The sequence below is a fragment of the Zalophus californianus genome, chromosome 8 (genome assembly GCF_009762305.2).
Source record: "Zalophus californianus isolate mZalCal1 chromosome 8, mZalCal1.pri.v2, whole genome shotgun sequence".
Lineage (NCBI taxonomy): Eukaryota > Metazoa > Chordata > Mammalia > Carnivora > Otariidae > Zalophus > Zalophus californianus.
In genome coordinates, this window is record NC_045602.1 from 88,254,292 (window position 1) to 88,271,267 (window position 16,976).

Genomic DNA, 16,976 nt, shown 5'->3' on the forward strand with positions numbered 1-16,976 from the left:
ATTTGCATCACTTTATCACTTGATCCATTTATTCAATAAATGTTTATTCAGTGCTACTGGGTTCTGGGTAATCAGCTTCTGGTACTAGAGGGGAGGAGCCCTGCGTCACCAGGGGTGTGTCCTCAGCAAGTGCCTGACTCTGCTCAGCAGGTGTACTGAATGAATGAACAGAAAGAGGGCTCCAGAAAAGTGAGGACAGCTTTCTGGTGTGTGGAGGGGGCGGGGGAGGTTTGGCCTTTTATCCTTGAAAAGTGTGGAGTACTGCTCTGCCACTTTTCCTTGTGGGCTAACTACTTCAGCACCGGCCACTCCTGGTCCACCCTTGTGAGTAATGCAGGCATAGAGCCCTGGAAGAGACAGGGCCGAGTGGGGGCTCTAACTCTGAATTTCGCTTGCTAACGTGAATTTAATTCAGGACCTTAATGGCGTTTTAAAATGGCTTTTATATTTAATTATAGATAACATAGGTAAGTATAGGCAAGCAATTACTTAAAGGCAAGCAGACACAGGAAATCCAAGAGCACTAATAGGTTTTTAATGACCAGTTATTTATTGTATTGCAAGTTTAATTAAATTGCTTCCTTCAAATGCAACTCATTGCTGATTAATAAAAATATGTTTTCTATTTATGTGATATGAATACTTAGTATCCCATCTTACTTTATAGCCAAAATAAGACTTCATAAATGTGAGTGTAAATTATATTTAACTTGTATCAATAGATTAGAGGCTCAGCTCAACTAATCCTGATGCAATTAGGTGAACTTAAAAGGACATTGAATCAATTTTCTTTTCCTGAAGATAATAGTCTTGGAATGATTCTTACATTTTTCTGTGGTCCTTATGTTCTTATTATAAAAAGAACCTTTGATCTTAAATTCTGCCACTCCATATATGGGAAATTGGGCACATGAGTCCTACAGTCCTCCTTCCCCCCAGCTCTGTGACAAATGTTCAGAATAGACCCTGAAAATAGAAGCCAACCACTTCTGCTAAGCAACACAGTATCTCTTCCCTTAGAGACTAAAGATCCCAGGAGGGTCCCTTCATCTGCCTTCCTTATTTCTCCAAGTCTTGTTTGCAACAAAGTGCTAGAAGGTAGTGTAGGGATGCAGGCATTTTTTTGTACAACAGGCATAAAGTGGGTTATAAATGAAATCCTACTTGCCCAATAATGCCTGGGTGTCTATCCTCCTGGGGTACTTGGTAAGTAGGATTTATTGCTTGCCTCCCTGGCAAGTAGCAACAGCTCTGGGAGTGGGTGGGAATGCTCCAGGGGCAATAGAGTTAGGATGCTGGAAATTACAATAAGGTCTCATTGATTTTGAACCATTAACACAGGCGGGTGGCGTCTACCATCATTGGAAGTTGGCAGAGTTCCAAGATATCTGTGTCCTTAATCTTGGGATCACTTACCCACAGCACTTAGAGATGGCCAGGGCATGGAGGGCTCCTATCCAAGTCCTACCCCAGAGCCACAAGGTAGATCAATATCATCACCCATCAAAATAACACCTGGAACCAAGAGAGATATCCTCCCCACCCCTGTCTTGGCAATGCTTAAAACTTAAATATAACGTTGTGAGCATTATAGACTCTCAGAGTTGTAGGTCCTTGAAGGTAATGGGCTCAGTCCTTGGCCAAGGCAAGAGTTCCATCTGCAATCTGTGTCAGAGCCAGTTGGCCAGTAACTAAAAGCTCAGGTTTCTTCTTCCAGACTGTGAAATTGTCTTGGGAGGCAGCTATGCGTGCCTTCTTGCATCAGGAGGGATCAGGTGACTAGTTCACCTGTGGATGGATGTGGAGATGCTGTGTATCACTCAGGCGCAGTCCTTGGCAGGAGGCAGAGGACTCCAAGGCCCTGCAGTGGGCAGAGCAGCACGATGGAAGGTGCGGGGTCCTGAATCACCACCCACATTATCACCCCTACCAGCTAGGATGCTCATGTTGGACATGAGTCGGAAATAAACTGGTATTGCATTAAGGCACAGAAAATGCATTGCCCTAGCTAATGCACAGAAGATTTTTGTTCTGAGAAACTTCCTGGTTTAGAAGATGATCCACTCTATTTCTGAATTAAAAGATCACCATTCTTTATCACACATCGAAATCCCCCTCCCTCTACCTTCCACATACTGGCCTCAGCTCAGCCACACACAATGATCCAAGTCTCATCACTTACATGCAGATCTGTATTGACAAAGGGTTATCTTTACGAGCAGTTCAAGTACAGCTTTGCTGCGGGAGCGCTAAAACACAGGGAGTGGTACTGCATGCCCTTTATCCTGCTGAGCAGTTGAGTGTCAGCATGTGATAAGAACAAGCTATGATTGGAGCCAAAGGCAGGTAACCATAGTCCAGAACAGTGAATTGCTCGGACTCAAATCAGAACTCTGTCCCCTGCCATATTTACCCTGGGTCTCTCCTCTTGAGCGTTTCAGAGTTGTAGGAGGTTGAACGAGGTTGCAAACCCATTGTATTTTCGAGATTGCATTTTCCCAGAAAAAGGGCTATAGCAATATTTTCAGTCTCACATGTTCTTGTAAAACCTTGCCATGCTCCCATCAAGAGGTGCAGTGTATTTGGCCAGCTCTTTAACCTGCACAAGCTCTTGTGACTAGTACCTGTGACTATCTGCATGAGTGGGGTACAGAGGAAGCAATCCGCATGACTCCTGAGATGATGAGGCTTATACCTCCTCCCTCTGTGGGGCTGCTCACCTTGGGACGCAGGCCACATGGAGAGGTGTCTGGCTGGCAGCCACTGCCAAGGTCAACCAGCACAGACAGCCAGGCATGGGAGCCTTCTGACTCTAGTCCCCACTGTCACGCTGAGTGGAGGAGAGGCATGCTATTCTCACAGAGCCCCGTCCAAGTGACAGATGTCGTGAGCAAAATAAATAGCACCACTGTTTTAAGCCTCTCAATTTCGGAGTGGTTTTTTACACGGCAACAGATAACTGGAACATTTCACTATGACCTCCTATGACAAGGCCTACAAATATTGCTCCTGTTCCGGGTGAGTAAGAGTGAGCACGTCAACAGAGGTCACACGGGGTACATCAGATTTCCTAGGGAAAAAAAAAAGCCATAATTTCAAATATTTGTACAGTCATGTGGTTGGGGACCACATTCAGTGCCTGTTTCTTAGAGCAGAGAAAATAGGTAAAAGTTACTGAAACACGAATGCAGGCCAGGTATGTGGGAAGACTTTCCCGATTGTGGACCGAGCCCGGCAATCCTCTGTTGCTGGCAATGTCAATGAGGAGGTGAACGACCGCCACGCTACAGGGATGTTGGCATGAGGCATCAAAGCTGAGTGAGGGGACATTCTAAATTTGGTTCTGTGATTCTGCACCTGAATGGCCTTTGATGCCTTTACAAAATGTTTTCTGGAAACCATCATCCTAGGCACACACGAGGCTATGACCTGGCTTGTCAAGGAATGTCTGAGATCTTTCCTTTGACGGTAGCTCTGAGGAGATGCCAAGAATGATTTGTCAGCCCTGGAGTCTCTGGAAAGGATGTCCGTTGAGCTACACGGAAACTTTCAATACGTATTTAGTTCTAGAAGGGTCTATGTATTTCACCACAGCTCAGAATGAAAACAGCTCTTGGCAGATGCACAATACAATTCTAACCTTTCCTGAGAAGGAGTCGAACATCATCTTATCTGTGAAAAGATTCCATTACTCTTCCTCATGAGATTGATGATTCTACTTCAGCTCTGTATCTTTCATAAAGTATTTCACATTTTTCTAGAAAACACATCAGTATTATTTATAATTGACAACCTCCCCCTGGATGATTGAAGACATACTCTGCCAAGACAAAAATTTAGATATTAAATATTATTAAATGTCAATTATGCTGTGATTATTCTGGAAGCTTTTTTTTATTCAATTTTCACTCATTTTGCTTATGACTATAATTTAAATATGGGATTTTCTTTATTGTGTTAAACAGATTACCAATGCAGTGCTTTAGCTTAATAACTGTACCATGCATACAAGTTTAACTACTTTCCAAGTTCTTGAGCCAAACTAAAATAAAGTGTGTTATGTCTCCAAATTGGAGAAGAGAATTTATTATAATTCTTTTGAAGGCTGTGAAAGAAAACAGACAACTGCAGGATTATTTTTAATTCCCAAAAAGAATTTGAAATATTTTTGTCACAGTGCTATGGAAACTGCAGTCAGTAACAAGGAGATACCTCATCTGAGTAAAATGTTCATTGCCTTAGATATTTATTTAAATGAACGACCTCTTTCATCAGTTTGAACAAATTCATGTTCAAATGTTAATGTTCCAAGTAATCACTCCAGTCTCCACCTGATCAGATTAGAGAGGTCCAGAGATTTGTCTCAGAACCTCCCTCTACATTGTCTAAGGATTACCAGTCTGAAGGGGCTGGCTGTTTCCAAGGCATGCAGGGGGAGCACTGGAGGCTATGAGGGACCCCTTAAGGCCCCTGGTGCCTGCTGCCTTTGCTCCGCATGCTGGCCCTGCTGGCCTCAGGCATCCTTTAGGGTACGGTCACCCTGCTTCTGCTCATCTGGGCAAGAAGGGGGGGGGACTCAATATATGCTTCCCCGGCATGACCTACCATGTCAGGGGGCTGGGCTCACTCACTATTATAAGAGGGCCAGGTCTAACTGGATGGCCACGAGACATTCCAGGGACCAGTTCCCCCCTCGGGCCACCCTCAGCCAATGGAACCCTCCAGGTGGCATCTCTTGAAGTTACCCTCACAAGAGGTTGGGTAGAGAAGGTCTTCCAGCCTCAGCCAGCTCAGCTGGGTTAGCTGACCCATGACCACCAAGACCTAGGTCATCAGACCAACCTCACTTCTCTTTTGATGGGGGACCACTTACACTTTGGGTGGCCCCTCCTTCTAGTACTCTTCAGTCAAAAAAGGTATGTTGGTGAAGGGCTGAGGAGATGATAGAAACTGGCAGCCTCTCAGCTTTATATACCAAGAGGTTCAGGGTAGAATAGCTTTTGTTAAGTCACACACACACACACACACACACACACACACACACACACACACACACACACACACACACACACACCCCAAAACACAGTCCTACTGACTTCCCGCAGGCAGCGGCTACCTACCTGTCCCACCTGTCTATAACTAGAGGGAGCACTCAGATATTTCTTCCCGGTCCAGAGAAACTGTGCCGTGGCGCCTTGCAGCCTCACCTACAGTCAAAGTGTCAACTCACATGGCGCAGCTTATGCAGCTTTAAAAGTAGTTCAAGTCCTTACATCAAAAACTAATGATGTAATATATGGTGATTAACATAACAATAAAAAATTTTTAAAAAAAAGTAGTTCAAGTCCTGCCTAAGCAGGTATCCAGGTATCTCAACATTAAGAAACAAAGGTGAGCTTCTGTGGGCAATAAGATCCTGTGGACTAATGAGAGTCACACCGGAATGACCTTGAACAACTGCTCCAGTGAAGCGAATGCATGGCATGTATTTTGCAAGCTTGAGATCGTTCCTCTGCCACCCTCCCTGTAATGGGAAGGGCAACCTTTGTGTAGCACTAAATCACATCTGTGAAGCATTTTGCAACCTGCAGATGGAAAGTGTTATGAGTCACTGGGAGTGACTGATGAGGCCCCCTGGTGCAGGCTCCTCCCCTGTGGTCCGTGGAGGAAGTGGGAAGGACTCTTCTCTTCAGGTTCCAAGGAAGAAACCATGCTTGCTTTTTTCACCACAGCTTCATCCATCACCTCCAGGAAAATGACTCCCAGATTCACATCCCCAATTCTGATATCCCTCCGGATCTCTGTTTGAATCACATCCCTAACTTCAAGACATCTGCACCGCCCTGGCCTGCCAGCACCTCAAACTCATGTGCCTAAAATAAAACTTGTTGTCTGGGCCCTTAAGTTGGCCCCTCCAGACTCTTCTTTTCAGTGGAGGGTCTCCATGATTCCTTCTGATCCTCCTCCTGCATCTAACCAGTGAGAGGAGACATTTATTTTTATGTGTGTATTCAACAAGTGTTTCCTCAGTACCTGCTCTGCGTAAAACACTGTGCTTGCTAGTGGGGAGGATATGAGCTTAAATCTGGATCCTCAAGGAGCTTGGATTCAGGGAAGGGAGACAAAGCATTTATGTTGCATGAGAGAGAGGGACAAAGTCAAAATGAAGATTACAGATAGGGTTTTGAAGGGAAACGGGAACATACTTTTGGGGGAGAGGGTTTATGTTGCTGAGTGCCCATTGTTTGCTCCGTATATGGCACACACTGCTTTGGTTTGGGTTTTTCCCCAGAAGCAGATCCTGAGAGGAGGGTTGGAGGTGGGTGGTATATTTGGGAGAGGGTCCTAGGCAGCATCTGCAGGGGTATGACACAGAGAGAGGGAAGTCAGCCAACAGAGTTCCATTGTGGGCACGTGAAGCCTAACCCTGCAGGGGGTCCTGGGGAGCCCATGTAGAGCTGTCCTTCCCAAGGGCCAAGAGAACTGTTTGCCATTGCTGAGGGTCGCCCTGGCATTTAGAACTGGCTACATGCCCTCGAGCAGAGAAGACTCCAGGCAGCCACAGAAAGCGCGCCCCCCACCCCCCGCCACCCCTGCCCTGTGCAATTGTGGGCTGGGGCAGTGAGGGCTGAGAGCATAGGAGCAGAGCCCTGAAAGCCTCCAGCCCACGTACACTGTCTCACTGAAGTCCCTGCCGAAATGATAAAGCAGGTTTAACTCATCTCACTCTCAATAGGCAGGCTTGGGCAGCCTTGGTAACTTGCAAGATAGCGAACTGGTCGTGGTGGAAAGAGGCTTGACCTCATGCCAGCTTGACTCTGTAGTCTACGATCTTGGCTCCACAGCCCAAGCTGGGAGACGTAGCAGGCTGCATGGAGGAGACATCAGAGACGTCGTGAATGTGTGTGGCTCTCCTGAAGCCTGCAGGTCAACATTGCAGGTTTCGGCCGTGGCTGGTAATACCCTCACACCTGCCTTACCTCCTTTGCTGGCTAGCGGGGTGACCGTGCGCCCTCGCCGCCCTTTCGAGTTCTTTTCCGACCCTCATGGCCACTCCATGTCCATGTTTCTCTCTGTTGCTTTTCCTTGCCTCCCTGCAGCGCAGGGCTCCCCAAGGCTCTGCCCTCCCGAAAGCTTTCCGCGCCTCTTCTCCACAGATGAAAGCACTCCCCCGCTCCCCCTCCCCACCCCCTCTTCCTGCTGCCTAGAAGCTGATGATTTCAAGTGTGCATTTTCAGCTCTTGCCTTATTCATGAGCTCCAGGGGTTGGGAGGATATAAAAGAGACCCTGGAGTTCCATCCTTTGTTTGTAAATCCTGACTGTTCCATTGCGGAGCTGTGTGACCCTGGGCAAGTTACTTATCATCTTTCTGCCTCAATTTCCTTGCCTGTAAAGGGGAGGTAGCGTATTAATTGGACCTCACCCTGGGGCTGTGCCTGGCAGGGGCCTCTCACTCCGTGACTGGCTTGAATAGCTCTGGTAGCTCCACCGGCTTGTTGCCCAGCCTCCTGCAGGGCCCCAAGGTCCTTAGCACCCAGGCCCCTACTCCAACGTCGTTTCAGTTTTTATCTCTGTTTCTTTAAATTATGGTGAAATATACTTAATATAAAACTTACTGTTTTAACCATTTTAGGTGTTCAGTGGCACTCAGCTCATTCACGTTGTTGTGTACCTTATGTTATTTGTTAACCAATGAGCTCCTATCTTGTGTCTCCTGGCTTCCGATTCCTCCTTGCCCCAGATGACAGCATTTCACGGCTGCCCAACTTCCTAAACATTGCAATGCCCTGGGAGAGACCCTTGATGGCTCTTCAGGGCCTCAGGGTCCAGCTAATCCTTGACTTTCTAGCACTTCCACGCTGTGCCTTTGACTACTTACTCTCCAAACCCATCACTCCCCGATCTGCTGGAGAGGTTTCTTCTTCATGCCTCACACCCCACCTCTGACCTTGCAGATACTCTTCTCCCTGCCCTGGCGGTCATCTCCCCTCCTTTAGCTCAGGCAAATCCAGTCCATCCACGAGACTGTAGCGCCTCCTCCTTGGAGCGCTCCTGGCTGACGCTTCCGTTGCCCTTCATGGTAACAGGTTTCAGTAGGTGGCCTGACTTCACATCTGACTGCAGATCCTGCAGATGGGCTATGAACTTTCCGCCTGCTGATTCTCTGGGGCCTACGACACTGCCCTACCAACTGAAAGGGTGTTCATATCCACCGAAAATAGAAACGAAGGGAGCTTGCTCTGGAGATCAGAAAAAGAGATAAGGATTTGGAGGGGCCAGATGTTGAGTGGAGAGAAGTCCATGTGCTTTGCAGAAAAGGGAGAACTGAAGAATCAGGTCTGCGGACCGAATGGTGGCGTGTGGCTCCCGCTTGCCTCGTCTCCATGCATTACAAATATGAGCATTGTAAGTACTGGAAGCCGCGAGTTCCACAGCTATTAGGAGTCTTGCTATTATGATCTCATGCTCGTACATACAACACATACTATGTGAAATTAATTTTGAGAGATTCATTCCTTGTTATAAAAAGGAAGTGCAACAGAAGGTCCAGATCTCAGATGCTGAAAAGCATTTATTATGATCTCATGTGGTCTTGGAGTGAGATGGAATTTAGAGGTCAACTGGTTCAGCCCTTTCAAACTCATTTTAGTCCAACTCTGCAGATTTTTATTAAATGCCTACACTGCTCAGAACATTTTTGACAGGTCATAATGACCAATAAAACACAGTCTTTGCCCTTGAGGAGTTTGTGGGCTGGTAGGGGCTACAAGACTGCTACAACATAAATATAAAAGTAGGGAAGAATACAAAAGATGCAGGGGAAAAGGGCCAAGTGGATTCAAAAGAGAGGCTATCAGGAAGGGCTCCCTGGAGGAGGTGGTCTGTGAGATAGATGGGTTTCCACAGGAAGAGAGATACAGCACAAGTAACATGCATGGGAAAGAAGGTGCAAGTTTGGGAAAGAGCTTGGAAGATGAAGAGTCACAGCCCATGGAAAACCAGCTGGGAGAAGGCAGCAGCCCTACACTGAGAAGCAAGGCTGGCTCTGCAGCATAGACTCTGGAGCAGATGGGAGGAGGGGAGGCTGTGGAAGGAAGTGCCGTGGTCCAGTTAGAGATGGTAAGAAGAAATGGAAATGGGAGGCATTTGGGGGATGCACATCCATTATGATGTTAGGAAGCTGCAAAAACATTGGTAACTAGGTATATATAAGGGCCTGGGTTGAGGGAGGCCTCCAGGGTGGGTTCCTGTCTTAAACTTGGGCACTTAGGTTAATGATGGGGTCTGGGCAGCCCCAGGATGGTATGTTTTGGTTGCAAGTGACAGAAATCCAGCTCAAACCATCTTAAGTAAAAACAGGGTTATAATGGTTCATGTATGCTCTAGGTATAGTTTCATTCATGGACTCCTACCCACTCTCTAGCAGGCCTTCACACGTGAAAGGAAAGGTGGCCACTGAAATCCTGGGATCTATATCTTTAAGGCTCAGAATCCAAAAGGAAGGGAAAACCCCCTCTTCTTCAATATCTATATCTATATGCCAAAGAAGTGCTTGCCCTGGGGCGCCTGGGTGGCTCAGTCATTAAACATCTGCCTTCGGCTCAGGTCATGATCCCAGGGTCCTGGGATGGAGCCCCGCATCGGGCTCCCTGCTCAGCGGGAAGCTTGCTTCTCCCTCTCCCACTCCCCCTGCTAGTGTTCCTTCTCTCGCTGCATCTCTCTCTGTCAAATAAATAAATAAAATCTTAAAAAAAAAAAAAAGGTAGAAGTTCTTGCCCTGAACTGATCATCTAAGGGACGAACAATTCTGATTGGCCAGCTTTGACCACAAGGCCTGTTGGGGACACAGGTGCAGGCACAGGGAGTGGTCAAATGGACCAGGGCCGGGGGACTCCCCAAAGCAAGCAGTGCTGGGCTGACCAGAGGTGCTTTCCCGGATTCTTTACATACATAATTTGTGCCTGAATTCTTTTGGGGCTCCTACTTCCTAGGACTGCTGATGCTGTTGTTGGACAACCCAGCCTTATTAAAAAACCCTTCTCTATGTTTCACTGGAAACTGCCTCCCTGTAACTTTAATTCATTTTAGTTTTCTTCCTAATAACAAGGCAAAACCAATATCCCTTCTAATATTTCATTTAATCTTAGAAATTTCAGGGCCTCTAAGCCTCTAAAGAGGTGAGATATTTTTGCCTGCCAGTTTATAGAAGACATAGGTGAAGTTCACAGAAGGGATTTCACTTGCCTGAGTTGGCCCTGTTGAGGTTCCTGCACACACAGAGACAGGCTCTCCTCACTGCACCCCACTGCCAGTCCTGGTCTGCAGGCTCTGCTCTCCCCCAGCACCTGTTGTACAATGCACTCAGGAACTGTTTGTGGAAGGAATGGACGGTGCTCCAGGTGGCTCCCTCGGATACCTTTCCAGCATGAAAGCCAAGAGGACTTGCTGTTCAGCACAGTGACAATTGTCTCATATTGAGGGCCTTCACCAGTCTCTGTTTCATAATAGATAATGTGTATCAATTAGAGTACCCTGTTACAAACAAGAGAGACAGACTCTGGCTGATTTAACAAAAAAGGAACTATTTAAGGAAAACTGGGACATCCACAGGATCACCAGGAAGTCTGGCAAAGTAGTGGGGGCCACGCTCAGGCTCACCATGCCAATCATGCCCGGGGCTGGTCTGGTGACAGCAGTTGTCCCCTCCCCTTGAGATACCACGTGGCTGGCCCCTCTGTCCTCCCCGATGTGCCCCTGCAGCTGGAACCCCATGATGCTGCATCTGCCACACTCCTTCCACCTCTCAGGGCACGGGGGATGGGGGCAGCCCTCAACGGGCAGAGCCTGAGTCACGTCCCCACGCCCCAGCTGGAAAAACAAATTTCACCAAGTGGATAATCTCCCAAATCTAAGAAGGAGTTCAGATCTTGGGCAGCCAAAAACCTGACATACAGCAACCCATCCTGTTTCCTCCGAGCTTTCTCTTCTTTGGACAGACACCTTCTCTTCCTTCATCCTAAACTCATGGGTGAGGCTTCTAGATCCAATTACCACCTGTCATTAATATTCGGTATCCAGAATTGACAGTAATCCTGCAAATGGGGTCTGACAAGCCCAAGGTATGATGAGATTATTTCTTTCCATATTCAGTCCCTTAACTTCCATTAATGCATCATAAGATTTCATTACTTTTCTAGGCAGTCATACTACATTGATGACTCATGTTGGCTCACATTATGCTTGTGGTCGATTCAATTCCCAAGATCTTTTCCTATGAGTGGCTGTTAAGCCAGGTCTTCTCAATCATTGACTTATATAGTTGCCTTATTGAACATGTGCACATTTAACTAAGTAATATAACACTGTATTTGTAATACTTCAACTATTTAGTTCACACCCTTAAGTTTTTTTACACTGTAGTACATTTTACTTGGCTACTTCAATCTCAGACTGCAAGCTGGTGGCCTGTGGGCCAATTTGGCCATGCATTCATTTTGTTTGGCTAATATGGTGTTTTTTTTGAGAACTGAATCGGTTACCAACTATTGAACATCAGGAGATCTCACATAAAAAAGCAGGCCTTCCAGCTTCTCTTGAAAAGTAGGAAGATCTGGCAATACCAAGCCCTCCTTTTCTCTAGGCCACTTGTGATTGGCTGGAGCTGAGTAACACTACCCCCTTTGCAAGGTGCAGGCCCTGCCATGCTCTATGCTCTATTGCTTCATCCACTTTGCACTGCTTCATGAATTTCCATGCCTTGTGTTGCCTCTGGGTACATTTGGGATTGCAACCTGTCTGCTGTGGGAGTTGGTTAAGGCAAGAGCTATAAAGGGGTAGAGTAGAAGCAGAGGAGGTCTGAGAAAGGTGGGGCTCAGTGGCCCTGTGCTTGCTTTTGCCTGGCCTCCATAGAGAGGGAAGCTGAGCACAGAAGGGTGACTCTGGGTCCCTGGCATGTGCGTCTATTTTCCTGTCTGTGTGGCATGCCCCTTATCCTAGAAATTCTCACCTCTCCTCCTGTGTGATGCCTGAGTGTGCTGCCAGGTTTTAGATGATCCTGCTCCTGTGGCCAGCACATTGTGGTTCAGAGAGTGACCATCTGGGCCAAGCTAGATGATAGGGTTTTAAAACTTCCAGCCCATGACAGCATCAGATGAGAATCTTTTGTCAGTGGCTGAAGCCATCAGATGAAAAGCTTTTGGAGCTTTGACAGTGTTTCCTATCATGTGGGTTGGGAAAGTAGAGCCAGCAGGTGCAAGAGACAGAAAGAGCATAACATCATAGAAAGAAGAATGGAGAGCAAGACACTCTGTGGTCCCTCTGCAATAAGCTGGCCCAGCTCTTAACCTGGGGTCCTGTGAGGTGTTCCTGATTCTCAGTCTATTCTCCTCATTTTAAACCTGGCTTGGTTTCTGGCATGCCACCTGCTTTTGGATCAAGCATTCTGTGGGTCCTCTTAAGAATTCCCCTTTGTTGTTCCTGAGGGAGAGTCAAAGAGTAAAAGGAGGAAAACGTGAAGGTGCTTCTGGGCACTGTGACATGGCCTCTGGCCCTGCTGGGAAGTCTTCTCCCAGGTTCCAGTCAGCCAGGCAGCTCAGGGATGCCATCCATCTCACAGGGTAGCCAGTGCTCATGTGAATAATACATACTGAAATCCTCACCATCAAGACGTCCACAAAGCAGCTTGCCAGGTTTCTAGGAACTGGCAACCTGGTATGAGCTCAGGATACCTGGAACTGAGATGTTAAGATGCATGTTCAAAACACCATTAGGTGATGATTCTGAGACCTTTATTTCATTATTTCCACAAATCTTCATTGAGCACATACTATGTGCCAAGAACTGCCCTTGCACTGGGGATCTTACAGAGTAAAAATATGTAGCCTATAGGGAAGCTCCATATTCCATAATCCAATGGAATGTGATCTTAGTATGTTTTCTGGAGACACAAAAATTAACGAAATTCAGCCTCAATGATTTCATAACTATAAACCTTATCTCCCTCACATGTAAAATGAGGTAAAAATAATTATCTCACAGGGCTGTTTAGAGGATTAAAAGGAAATAATGCATAGGCACGTTCTTGGCATTTAAGCCACAACAAATATTACTGTCTCCCTGAAAAGTCGAAAAAGGTACTCTTAATTTCACGAACCACAGGTTAGCTTGGCTGGTAGGCGGGCCCTCAACACCTCTTCTGCTATTAGCCCTGGCAAGAACTATCTGGCTTTGGGGTGCCTGGGTGGGTCAGTCGGTTTGGCTCAGGTCATGATCTCGGGGTGCTGGTATCCAGCCCCGCACCAGGCTCCCTGCTCAGGGGGAGCCTTCTTCTCTTCTCCCTCTGCCTCTCCCCCTGCTTGTGCTCTCTTGCTCGCTCGTTCTCTCTCAAATAAATAAATAAATAAAATCTTTTAAAAAAATACCCAAAATACCCCAAAACTATCCGGCTTTGTAGCATCTAGCCCTTGGCCCATGGTTTGTGCGGGGTCGGACCAGGATGGGAACAGGGCGCGCTGGGAACCCGAAGCGGCCACGAGGGGGCAGCGCACTGCAGGGAATCCTCGCGATCTACCCCAGCCCACTGCCAAACTTCCCTGCTGCTCCCGGTCCTCCGTACGTACTTCCGTTGCTCTGACGCTCCCAGAAGCCGGGGCGTCGGGAAGGAGAGCGCGAATTCCCCTTCCTGCGCCTCCCGAGGAGAAACTGGAGCGGGGTTCACGAGACTGCGCCGCAGTGGGCGCGGCGCGGAGCCGGGTGCCCTGTGCAAGGGTGCGGGTCCAGCGGGCAGCGGCGCCGGCCTCGGACTAGCGACTCCGGGTAGGGCGGGCTGCCGCCGGGAGGAGTCCGAGGCGCCCCGGGGGCGCTTCAGCCAACCCGAGCGCCTTTCCCTTCTGCTTCGCGGGGCGTCCCCGCACCCATATCCGCAGCTCCAGGCTTGTCACTTCTGCGTACCGCCTGTAAGGGGGACCCGACCGGGAGCGCTGCGGGGAGTCGTCGAGGAGGATGCCCGGGTGTTGGCCCTGTTCCCAAGCTGCTTGCCGGCGCTGGCGAGAAAGGCAGTCGGGATAACACCGCCCAAACTTTCCTTCGCAGCAGCGTCGGGAGGAAGCATCCCTCTCTGAGGTTCGCCGAGAGCTGGAGCTAAGACTCCGGGCGCCCGGAGGGGACAGGGCCGAGCCTGCGCCGAAGGGCGCGCTCGGAGTTCCCGGGAGCCCTAGAGGTGCCCTAAGGGACAGTACTAGTCGCCTGTGTGCGCCCAGGCGTAGGGAGGTCCAGTGGGCGCAGCGTCTCCTTTCCTGCGCTCCTCACTGACCGTGACCTCTGCGCGCTCCCCGCGCACGTGCTCGCGGCCGAGTAAGAGGAAGGTCCCGCTGAACCCGCTGGGGAGTGGGGGGCAGGGACTCGTGGACAGGCCCAGGGCGCATGGAGGCGCCGCGGAGGCGGTGCGGCTCACCAGCGGCGCGGGGGGAGCGCGCACGTTGAGCCCCGGTCTCCCTGGGGACCCGACCGGCAGCTCCCCGCACTTCCTGCCGCGGGGCTCGGGGCCGCGGGTGGCCACTGCGAGCGCAGCGCCCGCTGAGTGTCGTGCCCGGCGGTGCCCCTGGGCCCCCGCGCGGCGTAGGGCGAACAGGCGGCAGGACAGGTGTAGCCCGCAGACGCGGACGCCGCACCCCGAAGGACTGTGTGGGCTCGGCTGGCCGGGAGTTGGCTCGCGGGGCGCGGAACTCCAGTGCTCACCACGCAGGCCAGTCAGCGCAGCACTTAGCACTGCCGCGGCCGGAGCCTCGGGCCGCCAGTCCGGGTGAAGGAAGTGCTGGCGGAGCCCGCGATCCTGATGCCCGCTGCCCGCGGCGGGTCCCGCTCCGGCCCCGGGACGTAGGCAGCTGCGCGCGGCCGCCGCCGGCGCCTCCCCCATGCTGCTCGGAGCGTCCTGGCTGTGCGCGTCCAAGGCGGCCGCCGCTGCTGCGCAGAGCGAGGGCGACGACGACAGGCCGGGTGAGCGGCGGCGGCGGCGGGCGGCGGCCACGGCGGCGGCGGCGGCGGGCGAGGACATGGACGAGTCGTCGCTGCTGGACCTGCTGGAGTGCTCGGTGTGCCTGGAGCGCCTGGACACCACGGCCAAGGTGCTGCCGTGTCAGCACACTTTCTGCCGCCGCTGTCTGGAGAGCATCGTGTGCTCGCGCCACGAACTGCGCTGCCCTGAGTGCCGCATCCTGGTGGGCTGCGGCGTGGACGAGCTGCCCGCCAACATCCTGCTGGTGCGCCTGCTGGACGGCATCCGCCAGCGGCCCCGCGCTGGCGCCAGCCCCGGCGGTAGCCCGCCCGCGCGCCCCGGCCCCGGCTCGGGGGCGGCTTCGGCGCTCGCGGGTGGCGGGGGCAGCGCGGCGGGCAGTGCCCCCGGCTCCCCAGTCTTCCTCCCTGCGGCGGCCGGCAGCGCCACCGCCAGCCTGCGCGAGCTGGCGACCAGCAGGAGTGCGCCCGTGGCAAAGGTGGGTATCTGCTTCACGGCGCGGCGCCACAGTGTGTGTGTGTGTGTACGGGTAGGGGGGCGCGTGTGCGTAGGAGGCAGTGATGAAGGGCAGGGGAGACCAGAGGTGGCCCCCCAATGGCCTTCACCTTGCTCTTTCTCCAACTAGCTTTTCTCCAGGGACTCCGTGAGTGTAACCCCTCAAGTCCCACTTGCCAACTCTTGGACGCCGTGTCCCCCCAACCCCCTCCTCGCAGTCCCGTCCCCTTTCCCTCTGAAATGCACCTGCCGTCCCTCCATCCTCCCTGGAATCCCTTTTCGCGCCACCTGCACTTGCTGTGTGCCAGCATGCAGTCCTAGGGAACCTTGCCACCTGTTCATATGTGGTGACACCCCATCCTGCCCCAGGGTGGACGCGCTTTCCTGTCCCCTGCTAACCTCTCATCCGTACAGTCCCTCTGCTGGCAGGGCCTGTTTCTCCACCTTTTTTTAACTTTGCTGGGCCCTCCCATCTCCCCAGAAACAGTCTTCTTCTGCTGGACCCCTGGACTGACCCTGCACACACCCTCTGCCGGCCTTCGGTGAAGTTAGTGCTTAGTGTTTCCTGGGTTCTGGCCGCGGGGGAGGGGGGAAGGGGGACTCTGGGCCTCCTGCCTGCGTGTCTAGCCAGAGAGGATTGGGCAGAGGGAATTGTGTGACTGGGGGTTGGAGGAACATAAATTACAAACTCGTGTAACAGGAGGGAAGAAGTTCACCTGGAGGTGGAAGGAATATTTGGCCCAGCCTTCTTGGACTTGGTCGGTCAGGAAGCCCTAGACCTCTTGTGGGCTCTCAGGCAGGGTTGCTTTCCCAGGTGGGACATTATTTGAATTTTTTTGTGCAACTACATTGTACCAGGTCTTTCACTGTTTCTGTTTTAGTGAAAGGCTTTATCTTGGGGTTTCAGTGATTTGGTTTCAGAAGTTATTTATAGGGTGTCCTTTCACACCCTCTGCTCCTCTTACTATTATGGAGGGGGGAGGAAAGCCTGCGGGATTCTGGGTTAAGTGAGAAGCAAGTACTCATGTTTTATATTTTCTTTAAATGTAGAAAATCGCATTTAAAGGTAAAAAAACATTATTGATCTTTTGTAATTATCATTCATTTTAGAAAACACAACCTTGTTTCTCTTCTTTTGACCGTTTAAGAAGCTGGTGGTGCATAAACCATTTAAATAATCCTTCCAATATGTATAATACAGAGAAGCTGGGAAAATTCTAACCGTCTGAATTACTCAGTACTACAACATCTTTGAGGTTAAGAACTTAAGCCCTTGGGTATTGAGCATTGGAGGTAAATGCCCTACTTTGCCAAACTGGGTGTTTCCTATGAATACGGAATAATGGGCAGTCAAGAATAGTCAAGGAATATTTATGCCTGGGATCACTGCTGGAAGGCAGGTAGTTAGGTAGTTTTTCTTTGGTTTTAATTGTGATTAAATCCAGTTATGAGTGTGCTTGTTCCTAATTT

General features: G+C 50.2%; 1 protein-coding gene across 3 annotated transcripts in view; it reads left to right on the top strand.

The window, feature by feature from the left end:
* The first annotated feature begins 12,784 nt into the window (after positions 1 to 12,784).
* The window catches only part of SH3RF3 (SH3 domain containing ring finger 3), a 364,525-nt gene continuing 360,333 nt past the window's right edge, over positions 12,785 to 16,976 (top strand). For all 3 annotated transcript variants that reach the window (XM_027621787.2, XM_027621788.2, XM_027621789.2), the window contains exon 1: positions 12,785 to 15,489. In XM_027621787.2, the coding sequence (XP_027477588.1) occupies positions 14,914 to 15,489 (576 nt within the window). In that variant the 5' untranslated portion in view covers positions 12,785 to 14,913. The remainder of the gene's footprint in view (positions 15,490 to 16,976) is intronic.